This window comes from Anguilla rostrata, chromosome 15, assembly GCF_018555375.3.
Source record: "Anguilla rostrata isolate EN2019 chromosome 15, ASM1855537v3, whole genome shotgun sequence".
Classification (NCBI taxonomy): Eukaryota; Metazoa; Chordata; class Actinopteri; order Anguilliformes; family Anguillidae; genus Anguilla; species Anguilla rostrata.
Window position 1 is genome coordinate 30312373 of NC_057947.1, and position 17876 is coordinate 30330248.

The 17876-nt window shown below is 44.1% G+C and overlaps 1 protein-coding gene across 5 annotated transcripts in view; it reads left to right on the forward strand.

The window, feature by feature from the left end:
• LOC135240702 (target of Nesh-SH3-like) overlaps nt 1-17876 on the forward strand; it is a 40277-nt gene that overhangs the window by 11666 nt on the left and 10735 nt on the right. Inside the window, exons 4-16 of one of the 5 annotated variants that reach the window (XM_064310556.1) lie at nt 237-369; nt 2356-2534; nt 2859-2911; nt 3336-3372; nt 3785-3862; nt 4090-4164; nt 5322-8084; nt 8380-8487; nt 9359-9538; nt 10528-10593; nt 15395-15463; nt 16397-17224; nt 17621-17710. In XM_064310556.1, the coding sequence (XP_064166626.1) occupies nt 237-369; nt 2356-2534; nt 2859-2911; nt 3336-3372; nt 3785-3862; nt 4090-4164; nt 5322-8084; nt 8380-8487; nt 9359-9538; nt 10528-10593; nt 15395-15463; nt 16397-17224; nt 17621-17710 (4659 nt within the window). The remainder of the gene's footprint in view (nt 1-236; nt 370-2355; nt 2535-2858; nt 2912-3335; nt 3373-3784; nt 3863-4089; nt 4165-5321; nt 8085-8379; nt 8488-9358; nt 9539-10527; nt 10594-15394; nt 15464-16396; nt 17225-17620; nt 17711-17876) is intronic. The other 4 variants (XM_064310557.1, XM_064310558.1, XM_064310560.1 and 1 more) reach the window with 4 other exon arrangements.

Genomic DNA, 17876 nt, shown 5'->3' on the forward strand with positions numbered 1-17876 from the left:
AAATAGACATTACAATTATTTAGTACTAGCTGAAAAGTACCTAGAAAGAGGTAAGAAGTTACTTTACTGTCATCTGAGAGCATTCTTCCCATGGCTGGAGCTGGGCTCATTGACTAAATATGGTCACTGCAGTGTACAGGATCATTGTGAAATAAACAGGTATGCCCCTTGTCTCACAAACGCTTTGTTACAGTAGAAACATGACCTCTGAATCTTGAACCCCTGTATCCACCTAGAAAGATACTTCCTGGAAAAACCCCTCCACCTAGTGGTTGGAACTGTCACCCCAACCTCAGTGCTTCTGTCTTGGGGGGCCCTGGTAAAGACTTCTTACGAGGGCAATATCCTGAGGGACTGCCTGGACGACGGGTGAGTAGGAAAGTTCTGCGAGAACAGCCTTGGGAAACATCTGCTTAGTGTACGCTATCACCTGATTGGACTAATGATTTCAACAAGGAGGAAGCAGGTTCCCAGAATCTGTCAGACAAATGCGGCAATGGCATTGTTCAGGGACTATGAATATCTGGTGTGCAGAGAAGGCTAAGAATGGTCCAGTTTTAATAAATCTGTGATAAATATGCTCCAAAGCATTGACTTCGACTGGCAAATTTTCAACGGGTTTTTCTCTTTAATTTTGGCCCTTTGTTGTAATGGAATTTTAGGAAACCTGTTATCATCCAAGAATCCTCTGTTGTCTTGCAGTTTGTTCATGGTTGTTTTATGTTGCCTGAGGTCAAATAATGCTTGTAGAAAATGGCAGTTCTCCCTGTTAATAAATGGACAGGAGGATTAAGCTCTTGTCTGTTCACTGTACCAGACATGACTAATGGATGAAGGAAGATAAATTTAGGCTACAGCTACACAAGGACTACACAAAGCTCCACATCTGGTCCTCACTCACGTGTTCTGTTGCAGAAATAGGTGAACAAGTTCATTTTAAAATGTATTTATTTATACAGCACTCTCCATAGATGCCTACAACACAAAGTGCTTCACAGCAATAAGTCACACCAATATAATTTAAACAAAACTACACAAATGAAACTGGGTACCCTATCCTACATCAGTGATCTTCATTTCAGGCCCTGGTGAGCCACAGGGTCTGCTGGTTTTTATTTTCGCTTTAATATCAGCAACCAATCCAAGGTGGTAACTGTGTAATTGGCTCAATTTGTCAATTAAGTGCTGAGTGGCAACAGAAACCAGCTGGCCCTGTGGCACACCAGGACCATGCATGAAGATCACTACCCTACATGATGATGGATAGAAAGCCTAAAGGTAAAACACCGTAACAATAATAAATCTGTAAACATTCTACAAAAAAAATATTCTAAAAGTCCCACTCCAAACACCTCTAACCTGAACCTGTAATTCACACCCTCTTTTCTGCCAAATGAGTAGCGGCTGGGGTTGGAAGGGTGGGTCATGGTAGCACCTGGTAGTATGGAAAGTACAGGTACCCTTCAGATTCCGAGCTGACGTTTACGGCCTGGCTGAGGAAGGTTTCTAAAAGCACGCATTCTCACAGAATCTGGTATCTGGTTGTCCAGGTAACCGAGGTCTCGCCGTACTGCCAAATGGGATCAAACCTTGGGGTTTACTGTAAGGTTTCAGGCATCCAGTTCAGAGAGCAGCTGCAGAGGGGAGTTGGGGGGGAGGGGGGGGGGTGGGTTGGCTGGTCTCATGGTCATCCCCCTGACCTGGTCAGTCTCGTTTTCTGAGCCTTGAGCTCCGATGGGTCCCGGGCCGGCTGTTATTAGCAGTTCCGGTCCCTCGGGTTTGCTGGCTGAGCGTAGCGTAGCGTAGCGTCGCAGATCGCTTTCGCAGATGTGTCCGAGAGCCGGGGCCAGCGCCTGAGAGTGGCTGCCCACTTTCGGGGCCGACAGATGACAAGCGGGAGCTGAAAAACACAGGTGGAGGCACGCACATTCACAGACGCCTTCGCTCTCGCATACCGCGCGGCTCTCAGTCCGTGTATACGAGGCCGCGCTGGCATAGCTCTCCTCTCTTTGAAGTCACTCCCTTTCCTGTGCTTTTCGCTGCAGAAGAAGGGGGGAAATTTGGAAAAGTCATTGGAAAGCTGGACCTCACCGTTTCTCTTGGTCTTTTTTTGCTCTTATTAAAACCTAATGTCACCGCACGTTACTGAATGTGAAGAAATGAAATCAAGCGTCGCAGACATTGACAGACAGAGAAAAAAGAGTCGGTGGCCAAAATTAACACCCCTTCATGAAGCTCTGGCTTATAAGTCTGGACCTGAAACACTGCAGTCACTGAGTCCCAAACCACTGGGAATAAATGAAGGACCGGTCGTACAAGGAGAACTAACCTTTGCTGTGCTTTGTTTAAATGCAGAAACTTCACTGTGCGCTATAGGGAGATGAACAGGAGGTGGAACTATCAGACATGCCCTACCAGTGACACAGTGATCGACCACCTGAAGCCTGACACTCCTTACGAGTTTTCCGTTCGACCGAACCAGGTTGCTCGTAAAGTGTGGAGCAAGACTGTCGTTCACAACACCTTCATGGATGGTAGGTCCCTCTGACCCTTTCCTCATGCTAACATAATGCACGACACCACACTCACCACAGAAAATGCAGGTGGTTTTAATGTTGTGGCTGATCGGTGTATGTTAGATAATAATGTATAATAATGCACATTCATTTGTACAGTTACTGGACATGACCATTAAAATCACTCTTACTGGTTCTGTTGACAAATTAGTGTAAGTTGATATTGTGCATGTAATTTCCTGTAATGTAATTTCTTTCCCCAGGACTGTTATGTTGAACATGCTCCAATAATGCGATTTAGGTGTTGGCTGTTACTGGCATGTGGTCTCTTGTGTTTTCTAGACAAACCCAAGCAGAACCCCATCATACAGAAGGTCATCAACACTAAGCCTGGGGTGCGTACTACATGGGTTCATGAGTTAAAATCAGTGTACTGCTCAGTCAATATTTTTTATGTATGTCTATATAAATATATATGTACTTTCACTTTTCACCGTAAACTGGCTTTCAAAAGCATCTTTCCTTTCAGTTGTTCACAATCAGATGTCTCCAATTTTTATTTTACATCTCAGTGTTGCAATGCAATGCTTAATTGCATACTTCTCTGCACTCTTACAAATTCAGGATGTTAATCTGCCAAGTAAAATACTGACAGATGAAAAATTAATTAATTTATAAAATATGCCCCTGGACACACAAGTAGGCACTGGGGCAGTTGCACCTAATTAGTAGTATGATGACTCATATTCAGATAAAATGACAGTCATGGAGAGATATGATTAGAATTTTTGAATTATTATTTATTATTATTTTTTTCAGAAGCCTGTGCCCCATGGACCCAAATCACCTCCAATCAGTAAGCTTTCAACACCTTTCCTTCCTCGCCCTAACCCTGAAACCTTCTAACTGTGAACGTGCTGAACTTTTCTGTTGGCAGAGCAGTAGTGCTGCAGGATGTGTACTGTTGAATTTCTTTTTTTTTTTTGTTCTGAGTTATATTTCTCTTAGTGGCTTAGCCCCATAATGTCTTGCAGTTGTAGGCAAATCTACACGTACACTGCATATGTTCATTATGCTGGACTATGCATTACTGTGCATTATTGTATAATTTAAACATGTGTAGTTTGTTCTGCTGGGTTTGCTGGGATCTGTAATTATATCATTCTATCATCTATCATTCTATCTTGGTTGACTGACATCGATGGTTTCATCCCAATGTTGAGTTTTCCAGCACCAGTGGATTAATCTTATTTTGCTTCCCCTTGCAGACATTCACAACAGTCCTCAAACCAAAGTATTCCCAGTGCAGAAAAAACCTGGCCCTGCAGCTACCAAATCACCTCCTGGTAATGATCCTTTCTCTCACTCGCTTATTTCCAGTCTATTTTTTCTCCATTTTTTGGAGGGGTCACAAGTACAGTAAACATATTAAACCTTCAAAACAGGTGAACCCGTCCCCGAGACTGCCATCTTCCTTCCCCTCTAACCCCTGACCCCTCCCAGCCGGAAGTAAAGTACATTGACTTTTAAGAATTTCACAAATGTTTTTAAATGCATATGCTATTTTCTGCAGCACCCCCCAAAAGCCGCCCAGAAATACCCCCCGTGGTGAAAGACAGAACACCTCAAAGTCCGCTGTCACCCCTGGGTATAGAGACATACTTCTCCATCATTAACGCACAGCTTTGGTCACGGGCAGCCTTGCTTCGTCCACTGCACTGCTAGGAGGAAGCCCACTGCTGGGGTAGTTTGCATGACAGCATGACTTTGGTTCACAGAGAAATCCAAGACAAGCAGTGATGATGTCATTCTCGGTGACTAGTTCATAAGGAAACCCTAGGCCTATTTATAAACAAAAACAAAAACAAAAAAAATCCAGGCCTACAATGATGATGTCAGCAAGGCCCAGAGAGATGACATCATGGCTGTAGTGGTCCTGGGACGTGCATGAATATGATCAGTCATCAAGGCATTCACTCAAAGGAGAGACACTGAGCTTTTCTGTTCGATGCCCATCCTATGAGCACCACCCTTCTTTTTGTTTCATTGCCTCTTTCCCTCGTTTTCCTGGTATATGACTTTGTCTGAAGTTTTTATTTTCAGGCTGGTTGCAGGAGTGGACTTCCCGCATGTCAGCACTGCATGTGATAAAGATCTGAACTGATTTGTGTCCCTCTAGGAACAGCCACACTGATCTAGACTAAGGACTGTCTTCTCCCTGCTTCTCATTTTAATAATACTTCAAATTACCACAACAAATATATGTGGGATTCCTTTAAGTGAGATTACAAGAAACCTGTGGTAGACAACAAATGATAATGTATACTTCACATGCTAAATTTAAGATGATTTTACATTACATTACATTACATGACAGATGATATGAAATAATATTATATGATGTGCTGTACTTGGGTTTTGCATATATGGGGCATTCACTGAAACTATCTTGAATGAAAAATTATTAGCTGTCAGAAAGCTGCTAGAAAATAATGTTTAAAATATACATTTTGTTACTATTACTTGCTGTGCAGAGTTCTCTAAAATAATTGGGAACTTAACAAGTCATGTAAGATCAATTTACAGCCAATTCTGAAGTAAACATATGCTTTTGTTTAGAATCTCAGGACATTTTAGCGATCCTCACTGTGAAAGTCTGTGTTTGCCTTGCAGTACGGTGGCTACCCTAGCATCATTGCTATCAGTATAGAAACGGAGTGGTTCTGTACTGTGAAAACCAATAAATGAATGTACTTGTATTTTGCTAAATACTCATCTTTTCATAACAAACCTTCTTTTCTGCAGATGCAGGGCACCCCAAAGTTCCCCATCCAGGAAGAGACAGCTCTCATAAAAATGTTGATGTCAATCCAGCAGCATCCTACCCCAAAATCCTGTTCACCAGCCTTCATATTACCTCAGTTTCCAGTAAAACTAGCCTCCCCAAAGACATAAAAATATGGGAAATAGTGCTGCGCGGGTTACCTATCACCACCCAGACTCCACTGACTTCTGCAGGATCACCTAGTACCACACAAAGTCCACTGACTTCAGTGCCATCACCTAGTACCACAAAGAATCTACTGACTACTAAGTTAGCTAGTATCACACAAAATCCACTGACTACAGGGACATCACCTACTACCATCCAAAGTCAACTACCTACTGTGGGATTACCCAGTACCACACAGAGTCGACTAATTACTGGGCCACATAGTATCATTCAGATGCCACTCACTACAGTGGGGTTGCCTAGTACCACCCAAAATCCATTGACTACGGGGTCACCAAGTACCTCACAGAGTCCACTGACTACTGGGCCACCTAGTACCATCCAGATGCCTATGATTACAGTAGGGTCACCTAGTATCATCCAGAGTCAACTGACTACAGTGAAGTCACTTTGTACCACACAGAATCCACTCACTACTGGGTTACCTAGTCCCACACGAAGTCCACTGACTACAGAGAGGTCACCAATTACCACCCAGAGTTCACTGGCTAAAGGGAGGTCACCTACTACTACCCGGAGTCCACTAACTAAACTGGGGTCACCTAGTACCACCCAGAGTTCATTAAGTACTGTGGGGCCATCACATACCACCCAGAGTCCATTGACTATAGGGAGGTCACCTAGTACCGCACAAAGTCCACTGACTACAGTGAGGTCACCTAGTACTGGCCAAAGTCTAGTGACTACAGGGAAGCCACCTAGTACCACACAGACTCCACTGACTACAAGGAGGTCACCCAGTACCACACAGAGTCCACTGACACCTGTAGGGTTGCCTAGTACCACTAAGAGTCCACTTACTACTGTTGGGTCACCCAGGACCACCCAGAATCCACTGACTACTGTAGAGTCATCTAGTACCACCCAGAGTTCATTGCCTACTCGATCACCTAGTACCACGAAGCATCCACTGACTACAGCGGGGTCACCCAGTACCACACAGAGTCCACTGACTACAGGGAGGTCTCCTAGTACCACCCAGACACCACTGACTACAAGGAGGTCACCCAGTACCACACAGAGTCCACTGACTACTGTCGGGTCACCCAGGACCACCCAGAATCCACTGACTACTGCAGGGTCACCCAGTACCACACAGAGTCCCCTGACTACTGTGGGGTCACCTAGTACCACCCAGAGTCCATTAAGAATTACACAATTGCCCAGTACCACTAAGAGTCCACTGAATGCTGTCAGGTCCCCCAGTACCACACAGAGTCCACTGACAATTGTGCGATTACATAGGACCACCCAGAGTCCACCTAGCACCACCCAGACTCCACTGACTAAAGTGAGGTCACCTAGAACCACTCAGAGTCCACCGACTGAAGTGAGGTCACCTAGAACCACCCAGAGTCCACTGACTACAGGGAGGTCCCCTAGCACCACCCAGACTCCCCTGACTACGTCACCTAGTACCACCCAGAGTCCATTAAGAATTACACAATTGCCCAGTACCACTAAGAGTCCACTGAATGCTGTCAGGTCCCCCAGTACCACACAGAGTCCATTGACAATTGTGCGATTACATAGGACCACCCAGAGTCCACCTAGCACCACCCAGACTCCACTGACTAAAGTGAGGTCACCTAGAACCACTCAGAGTCCACTGACTGAAGTGAGGTCACCTAGAACCACCCAGAGTCCACTGACTACAGGGAGGTCCCCTAGCACCACCCAGACTCCCCTGACTACTGTGGGGTCACCTAGTACCACCCAGAGTCCATTAAGAATTACACAATTGCCCAGTACCACTAAGAGTCCACTGAATGCTGTCAGGTCCCCCAGTACCACACAGAATCCATTGACAATTGTGCGATTACATAGGACCACCCAGAGTCCACCTAGCACCACCCAGACTCCACTGACTAAAGTGAGGTCACCTAGAACCACTCAGAGTCCACTGACTGAAGTGAGGTCACCTAGAACCACCCAGAGTCCACTGACTACAGGGAGGTCCCCTAGTACCACCCAGACTCCACTGATTACTGTTGGGTCACCTAGTACCACCCAGAGTTCACTCCCTACTGGATTGCCTAGAACTACCCAAACTCCACAGACTACTGTGGGGTCACTTAGAACCACCCAGAGTCCACTGACTATAAGGAGGTCCCCTAGCACCACCCAGACTCCACTGATTACTGCTGGTTCACCTAGGACCACCCAGAATTCACCTAGCACCACCCAGACTCCACTGACTAAAGTGAGGTCACCTAGAACCACCCAGAGTCCACTGACTACAGGGAGGTCCCCTAGTACCACCCAGGGTCCACCGACTAGAGTGGGGCCACTTAGTACCACACAGAGTCCACTGATTACCATAGGGTCACCTAGTACCACTCAGAGTCCATTGCCTATTCGATCACCTAGTACCACTAAGAGTTCGCCAACATCTACAGGGTTATCTAAAACCACCCAGAGTCCACTGACTAGAGTGGGGTCACTCAGTACCACTCAGAGTCCATTGACTACTGTGGAATCACCTAGGACTACCCAGGCTCCACTGCCTACAGTGATATCACCTAGTACCACCCAAGGCCCACTGACTAATTCGGGTAATTTTCCTGATTTACTCACAAATAGAAATCATTTTAATATTAGGAAATTAAAAAGAAGGAAATATTTAACATTTTAATGTTCATATTTGGTCCACCTTAATGTTCACTGGAGTCAATAAGTAGTTCACATAATAAGCCTTCCATCTTTTTGAGTAAGTAAATATCTCTGTGTGGACTTCTGGACTACAAAACCATCATTATATTTTTTGGTCTCAAAGTATGCGTCCATATTGAGTAATATTATGAGAGCATGAGATAAAGATAAAATGTTAACCCTTTTCTCTCTATTCAGCCAACGACAGACACATAAAGGCTGTCTCCCACACTGCTTTTGGCCAATCAGAGGATGAGCTCTCTCTGCCCTCCCTCGCCAGTGAAACAGCAAATAGTAATGACTGGGGTAACAGTGACATCATCAAATTAAACACCTTGCCATTTGTGTTCTCACAAGGCTAATACGGCTCAGCAATCACCTTCCTCAGTGTCTCGATGTTGTCCATCATCTGTGTTATGTCGCTGAGAAAGTCACCAGCTTTTGTGTTTGTTTTGCCTCACACATTTGGCTTAGTCTTTCTACAGGAGCAGTGTCTGTGCCTCTTTGAAGCTCCCATGCAGAAATGGGGATATCACAGTCAACCCCTTTGTGTTTGCATGCCACTGTCTCTGTCACTGTGTTATTGTCAGATCTCTGTTCATTTAAACCAACACCCTGGACTGCTTCTTGGAATTTAACTCAATTATATCCACATGATAGATATAGGACTTTGTTTAAACTGAGAAAACATTAATCATCTTTTTTAAAAAAAAGCATTTTGAAAATGAAAAACAGGTTTTGGCGATGGTGATATTTCAAGCCTGCACCAAGAAGTCATAACACATCTTCAGATGACGCTCACTGAAGAAGACAGACAAAAATGAACAGAGATGTGCTCAAAGATCTCTGTTCATTTCAGTATCTGTGTTGCTTATAGAAAACCTCTCTAAACCCCTCCAATAAATGACTGATGCCTGTGCATCAGACTTTTATTAGAGAGGTTTTGTATAGTAAATGCAGACACTCAAATTAACAGAAATCTGCTGGATCAATATGCTTTGATTCTTCCAACCAGGGCTCACCGTGATGTACTGTTACTCGCTTTTTAACGTCCTCGTTTGACCATCTAGGGCTGCTGTCATTGCTTCAAATGCACCTGGAATGCCACTGTGGGGGTACAGACACCCCTCCTACAACACAGGCTGCTATTGCTCTGCTTTGCCTGTGTTTTATCCAGGTAAAAGAGAGCCGAAAAAGACCACCACCTCCTCGCCAAATGTCCCCCGCAGTGTGGCTGTTACCGTGCCGACCCGTAAACCCACATCTGGCAAAGTCAGCAGCCCCTCCACGTCTTATGGCATGAGACCATATTCCTCCCCCAGTGTACCCGAGCCCTCCCACACCAGCGGCCCAGATGGTACTTTGATTTTTAACCTTTTCCCCTTTCCTTCCTTATCACTGTATAGCCATCCTGGGCCCGTTACAGACATTCTCCAGTATCTCCAGTATCATTCTCCAGTATCCTGCTAAAATATGAAAAGTTGCTGTTCCTCTTGCTGTGGTGTAGGCAGTGTCTCCATGCTTGGCCCTTATCCTGCAGTGTGCTGTTCACTTCTCGTTGTGTTCTGTCCTTTTCTGGCAGTTATTGTTTAATTTTATTGCTTAATCTTTACTTCTCACATTCTGAAATGGGCTTGTTTAGTTCCATTAGCACCTGTTCGTATGCAACTCCAGCTATGAATCACATCGGCAAAGCAAGCCCCCTAAGGAACAGCATGTAACACTTTACAATTGTGGCAAAAAAAGTATAATTTTTTACTTATTATGAAGCTCAAATCAAAACCATGCATTTTTATGTAATAGAGTATATTATGGCATCGAAAATGCCAATAACCACTTTTTGTTATTTTCCTACTGAGTATGCATGTCCCTAAAGATTTCTGAACACTGGCCCTCATTCACAAAACATGTGTACAATCACATTTAATAAACTGTGTATAAGAACGTTTCCGAGAACATTTCGGCATTCATCATTTTGTTCTTATCTGTACTCATTCATGGCTGTTTCCTTATGCAAATCACATGAACAGGATTGTGCATAAAATTTACAAACTGTCAGCATTCATCATCTCGTACACCTGGGATATGCACAAAAGCAAAAGTCTGCACATGTGTTTTCATAGGAACATTTTAAAGAACAATAGTAAGAATAATTTAAGAAAAGTTTTGTGAATGCGGCCCAATGTTATTAAATGATTTTCTTCTCAGATGATTGAGGGATTGGGATTATGAAAACGCCTTATCTATTGAGCAGGTCTGATGATGGAACCTCCTCCTCTTGTATTGTGATGTTGTGGTGTATTGTGCACATTTTTCACTGTAACCAATCTTGTGCCCTTTTTACAGACGATGGTGAACATCATAAGGGATTCAAACTTCCCAAACCAGTCATTGAGCCTACAATACCAATGGGTAAAAGAGTTGCTTCCTTCTGTGTGTGTGTGTGTGTGTGTGTGTGTGTATGTGTGTGTGATTGTTTGTGTATGTGTGTGTCTGTTTATTTTTGTGTGTGTGTGAGCGTGCGTGTATTTGTGTGTGTTTGTGTCTTTGTGTGTGTGTGTGTGTGTGTGTGTTTGTTTCTTTGTTTCTGTGTGTTTGTGTGTGTATGTATGTTTTTTGTTTGTTTCTTTGTTTCTGTGTGTTTGTGTGCATGTGTGCGTGCGTGTGTGTGTCTGTCCACTTGCCCATGTGCTGGGTTTCAGTCCTCTCTTGGAGGTGTGGCATCTGAGCGACAGCTCTGTGCTGATTGGTTAAGCTGGGCATAGTCAGCCAATGAATATAATATTCATTCTGTTTCATGCAATCACACCCAGAATAAATAGCACGCATTGTCACTAATGAAAACATTGTCATTGGCAGCCTGATTGTCCCTTGTGACTGGTTAGATGTTGACATTCCTTTTTACTCAAAGTTGGCTCACTTTCTATCACTGGAATAGCTTCAGAAGCTTCCTATAAGAAGAAGCACGAAACAACATCCTTGAATCCAAAAGCCAACAGCCAATGGTCAATCTCAGTTTCTCATCTTCCATGTTTTACAGTGTGACTTTTAAATGAGAATTTTAATTATATGCCAATAAAAATGATTTAATCGTTTTTTCTTTGTTCTTATTGTTGCAAAAGTGCCATCAGTAATAGATCAAAAAGCTGTCTTGTTAAAAATGAAAGCAGTGGGGCTATTGGGGGGCTCGTCCAGTTCAGGCATAATTCTAGTAGATGAATAGGCCTTACAGACTAGTATATACTAAAGCACTGTTCTAGTATGTGTATGGGCCCCACGGTCTGCTATCTGTTAAGGCACTGTTTTAGTGCGTAGATGGGCTCTATGGTCTGGTATCTGTTAAGGCACTGTTCTAGTGCATGGATGGGCCCCACAGACGAGGTATCGTATCCAGACCGTGCCAGTACCAGCGGTTGCCAAAATCCCTGCAGGATGACATGCAATTGGCTCTAGAGATACCCAGGGGTGGGAGGATTTCAAGGAATGGGAGGGTTTCAGTTGGCCGCTGTGAAAGAGTCTCATCACACACCAACTCAGGGAATGATTCCTGCGCACTGTGAGGGCATTTGGTTGTGATTGTGAGGTCTTTTGGCTGTCATCGTGTAGACGTTTGGTTGTGATTGAGGTCTTTTGGCTGTCATCGTGCAGGCGTTTGGTTGTGATTGTGAGGTTGTTTGGTTGTGATTGTGCAGACATTTGGTTGTGATTGTGAGGTTGTTTGGTTGTGATTGTGAGGTCGTTTGGTTGTAATTGTGAGGTCGTTTGGTTGTGATTGTGCAGATGTTTGGTTGTGATTGTGAGGTCATTTGGTTGTGATTGTGAGGGCTTTTGGTTGTGATTGTGAGGTTGTTTGGTTGTGATTGTGAGGTTGTTTGGTTGTGATTGTGAGGTCGTTTGGTTGTGATTGTGATGGCTTTTGGTTGTGATTGTGAGGGCTTTTGGTTGTGATTGTGAGGGCTTTTGGTTGTGATTGTGAGGTCGTTTGGTTGTGATTGTGAGGTCGTTTGGTTGTGATTGTGAGGGCTTTTGGTTGTGATTGTGAGGGCTTTTGGTTGTGATTGTGAGTAACTCCCCTGCTCACTACCCTCCACTGGCTGCCTGTTATAGCTCGCATCAAATTCAAAACATTGGTCCTAGCATACCAGGCAGTCAAGGGATCAGCCCCAGCATACCTTCACAAGATATTCAAACCCTACATGCCAGCCAGATCCCTCCGTTCTGCTACCTCAGGACGCCTAGCACCTCCCCCTCTTCGCACCTGCACTTCCAGAACACGTCTCCTGTCTGTTCTGGCCCCACGATGGTGGAATGACCTCCCTGTGGAGGTCAGAACAGCTGAGACTGTGACCCATTTCAAACGACGACTGAAGACCCACCTCTTCAGGCTGCACCTCTCCCCATCCCTCCCTTCCCCCCTGTAAATGACTAAACTTAGGGTTGTAACTAGGCAGCTGTTTCATAGGTGACTTAGTTGATGTGCCTGTCTTAACAACTAATTGTATTTTTATTTATTTTTATTTTTCCATAGATTGCGTTGTTGCCGTTCTCATTGTTAGTGTTAATCAGTTTAACCATCAGGGTCCAAGTTGAACTATGCGGTTGTTCCCTGTACTTGGACCGGTACTTCTCTCTAGGGTTTTCGTCATACTTGTTCCTGGTTATGGTTATACACTTTGTTGTACGTCGCTCTGGATAAGAGCGTCTGCCAAATGCCTGTATGTATGTAATATGTGAGTGTTGTGTGATGGAGGCTTTTGGTGAATTGTGAGGTTGTTTGGTTGTGATTGGTCGTTGGTTGATGTGGGGCTTTTGGTTGTGATTGTGAGGGCTTTTGGTTGTGATTGTGCAGACGTTTGGTTGTGATTGTGAGGGCTTTTGGTTGAGATTGTGAGGTTGTTTGGTTGTGATTATGAGGTCGTTTGGTTGTGATTGTGAGAGCTTTTGGTTGTGATTGTGAGGGCTTTTGGTTGTGATTGTGCAGACGTTTGGTTGTGATTGTAAAGGCTTTTAATCATGATTGTGAGCGCTTTTGGTTGTAACTGTGACTGTGAAGTCTCATTCTGCACATCAAGCATGAACTGTAAAACCCACTTTTACCATCTGTGCGCAAATGTTTGCTCAGTGTGTGTCATCCACACTCTTTGTGTTTGCATGGTTTGTCAGATTAACAGCGTAATGTTTACACTGAATGGCATGCCCTGCTATGCATTTTATTTTATGTCATATTTATACAAAAATGTAAACTGTCTTATATGCAGTAGGCAAGTTCATTACTCTGTTCAACGCAGCCCAGGCGTAAGACAGCACTAATATTTATCTGATTTGGCAGACATATGTCCTACGATAACAGCCAAAATGGACACTTGAAAGAAAACATTACTCTCTTGGAACTTTGTGCCTCTCTTTGAACAAACGTGTCCTTATCCTGCATCTGGGGTTTTGCTGCTAGTTTTAATTCCAACTGATATCTCAGCGATTTAGCAGAATTTGAGCTTTCGGTACTGCCCTGTATTTGACCTCACTGAAATCCTCTCTGTAGTTAGCGCTTTGACGCAGGCATGGGGTATCATTGAGGGGCGTAGTCAGCATAGGAAAATTTGGAGGGGGGCAGTAGAAGAAGGGGGGCTGTAAATAGAAAAATAAGTGCTATGGTAACATCCCTATTTCAGTGTCACTGATTATTATTAGTGATAATAATACATTTTAATGTGGGATGACCAACCGTGGATAAACAGCCGACATCTCTCTATGAGGTAAACTAAGGATGGCGATGGTGAAGCAGTTAACATTACCTCTGGTTTAGGGCCCTGGATTTGAGTCTCTGTACGGGGGGTGGGTGGGGGGGGGGGTTATCTGGTTGCCCTGCAAGACAGAAAAACAGCTTAAGTATACCATTACAATAGAATGTATGTGTTGGACCTGAGGGCTCAGCTCGACAGAAGTGACCTCATGCTCCGGGATGAGAACACCAGACTGACCACACGCTATTTCCAGAGATGGGAATGTTTGTGTTGGACCTCTGTGCAGGTGGTTCCCTTTACCCACAGGCTTTAATCCAGCCCCAGTCAGCCCACGGCCCCTCACAGAGCCTGTGCTATGTAATACGAGAGTCCTCCTTCTTGTTGACAGGCTGCCTGCCCCCCCCCCCCCCCCCCAAAAAAAGGGGCTAAAATGAGCTTTTAAAAAGAAAAATTCAATTGAAAGGGGGGAAAAACAGGACTTACCTTCCTAACGAAATATTTTCGTGCGATTGCCCTTTTGCTCATCATCCCTTTATTGGCCTCGTGGGAGTCCTTCATTGTTCATGAAGAGATGGCGAGAAACAGGCTTGTGAACTAACTGTTCCACGTTGGCAGACGTGGAGCCCTGGCCTCTTTGATCGAGCTGAGGGATCATGTCCATGTTGGGAACAATATGGCACACACAGAGTTTCATCTGCAGGCCCGTGTGTTTATGTTTTTGGAACTGGAACAATACCTTGATTGTTAAGAATATGGGCTGTTGACGCCACTAATTGGGAACATACTTTACACTTGTTTTTTTCTCGCTAAACTCTGTGGACTTTCACTCTGTGTTTCTCTCTTTTTTTCCACAGATTTCCCCAAGTTATTTTATTAAAGACCTAACTGTACTCTGCAGGAATCACAAAATAGCAGTTACAGTCACTACACTAGAGCAGAGAATACTTTAAGAAAACTGTGTTGACCATTTTAGTGCCATTTACAGTCAAAACATGATTTTAGCTCGAGCTAAATTAATGTTTTACTGTATTTATACGGGAGATCAGAGAGGCACAGCTTTACTCTATTTTTACTGATTTTTACTCAGCATACACTACTATCAGCTTTTATGTTTAGTCTGAGTATTTCCTGGATTAGACTGACTCCTTCATAAAAATCATGGCCATAACTGAAATTCTTACTTTCAACTTTTAGCCAGTTAAAAAAAAAAGATCCCTCCAAGTTTTGATGTTGTTCCAGTTTTGCCAGCACCTCTATGCCCCATGTCTGTTTCTCCCACACACCTGCTCCCCTACACCTGTTCACACACAGCTGTGCATATTCTGCAGTCTAACGCCTTTATAAAAGTGCCCCATTGTGTTTCAATGCAGAGGAAATGAAAGGGATCTCTGTGTGTTAGGGGACCGGTGTCTTTGGAATCGATGCCACGGAACCAGTGTAACTAAGTCCATATTTGTTTTTTAATCTCCCAGGATCTCCTTCTGAACCCCTCCCCAGTCCGATCAGGAACGTCGACATGAAAGGAAAACATACTGATAAAGGTGAGAGAAACTGTAACTGGGCACTTGTAAAATGTGCACTAGGATATCACTACAGAGCATGAGCTTCCAACCGGGGATCCACAGAGCCCCGGGGTCCTTGGCCAGACTTGATATGCAATGATATAGATTTGGGGAAGTATTTCAAAACATAAAACTTTTGCAAATATTACCCTTTTTAACTTATTGCCATTACCCTTTTTAATATTACCTGAAGGGGGTCTCTTGGATGCCTTTCAGCCTGGGTGGGGGCCTTGGTTACCCCATGCTCTAGAAGACTGTACATAGTGTCTGTGCAGATATTACACAAGTCAGATGGACAGACACCCCATGCAGTACACATCAAAGTATTTGAAAATGAAATGTAATAGGTCAAAAAGGAATGGTTCGTTAAGCGAGTGCTTGTATAAGCATTTAAAATTTGAACTTTTTTTTAAAGCCACAATCCAAGGCTGATTTAAAATAGGTGAGGTAGTTTCTCAGTCTTGTTGGCAATCCAGTATCTTTAATGTAGCTGCTGTCAGACATTTGGCTGCGTGATATCCCATCTTGTGCCAAGGTCTGAAAGACTTGCACATGTTCATTGCATCTGGAATAATAATGCAGATTTCCTTTCAGGAATGACCATGGCTGCTGTTTACCACAATGAATATTTTAGGATTCCGTGTTTAAGGTCATTTATGCAGACTATGACAAATTGCATCGGTTACTGTCTTCACAGATGCTGCAACTTATTTTCTACAAACTATTTTTTACACAGAAAAATTATTTTCTATACTATTTGATTATCAGATAATAATGGATTTATGCATTACATATGTGTTTATCTATGAGTTAAATGTGCAGTTACCGGTAAATTCAGGACCTGCTTTACACGACTAGTGGCTGACTGGTTTTGGGTTCTGCCACAGTGAACTATTTTTTTTTTTTTTCTAGATGTGGGCAATGTCACCAAACCGCAATTTTTGCCTGACGAAGTGACTAAAGAGATGAACAGGGCTTCCACCCCCAAGCCCCGCCTTCTTCATGTGACAGTCGCACCCATCAAACAGGAGCCCCAGCTGACAACAGCCTCACCCACTCTGAAGAGTCAAAAAGCCTCCCAAACTCTTAAAGATCAAACAGCCACACCCACTCTTAAAGATCAAACAGCCACACCCACTCTTAAAGATCAAACAGCCACACCCACTCTTAAAGATCAAACAGCCACACCCACTCCTGACAGCGAAACAGCCACACCCTCTCCTGACAGCGAAACAGCCACGTCCACTCCGGACAGTCAAACAGTCACACCTACTCTGAACGGTCAAACAACCTCGCCCACTGTGAAAAGTCAAACAACCACGCCGACTCTGAAAGTTCAAACAACTAAGCCCACTCTGAAAGTTCAAACAACTAAGCCCACTCTGAAAGTTCAAACAACCACGCCCACTCTGAAAGTTCAAACAACTAAGCCCACTCTGAAAGCTCGAAAAACCGCTCCAACTCCGAAAGGTCGAACAACCACGCCCACTCCAAAACGTCAAACAACCACGCCCACTCTGAAAGTTCGAAAAACCAAGCCCACTCTGAAAGCTCGAAAAACCATTCCAACTCCGAAAGGTCGAACAACCACGACCTCTCCGAAAGTTCAAACAACCAAGCCCACTCTGAAAGCTCGAAAAACCACTCCAACTCCGAAAGCTCGAACAACCACGCCCACTCCAAAACGTCAAACAACCACGCCCACTCTGGACGATCAAACCTCGATGCCTACTCTGAATGGTATAACAGCCATGCCCGCTCTAAACTGCATGATATCCACCCCCAGTCACAATGGTGGAACAGCCACTCGCACCTTGAAAGGTAGAATTGTCCCATCCACTCAAGAGGAGGATGGAGACTGTGGCTACTCTTATTGGTAGAACAGCCCAAATTCAAGTTAAATCAAACTGTACCATGCTGTTCTCCAGAAGCACATCACAGTGAATTGTTTGACACCCCTGCTTGAATGCCATGCCTTGTTTAAGAAACAACTACGTGACACAGAAATTTGTGGTGTCCAGTCCACCCGTGTGCCCGTTAGATTTCCACACGTGTTATTTGTACCTTGCTATTTCCAATTCTTGGCCCCCCGATTAAACCAAATTGAGATTTGACTGAATTCTCTCTGTGTTGCAGACAGCCGGGATAACCTCTGGGATAACACGTCTGTGTTCAGCTCGGTCCCTTCCTCTGATGTAGATGCCATGGGAAAGAAGCGCTTCACCGGTAAAGAAGCTCCTTCCAAGACCAGCAGGATTAGAACGGGGTCCTCTGTGTATTGCATCCTCGTCTTAACTGTTTTAAATGGGTTTTTGTGTCAAACCCATTTAAATGTGAATTTTAATTCAACAGTGCTATAGCTACCCCACCAATACCATGGACTGCCAAGGAT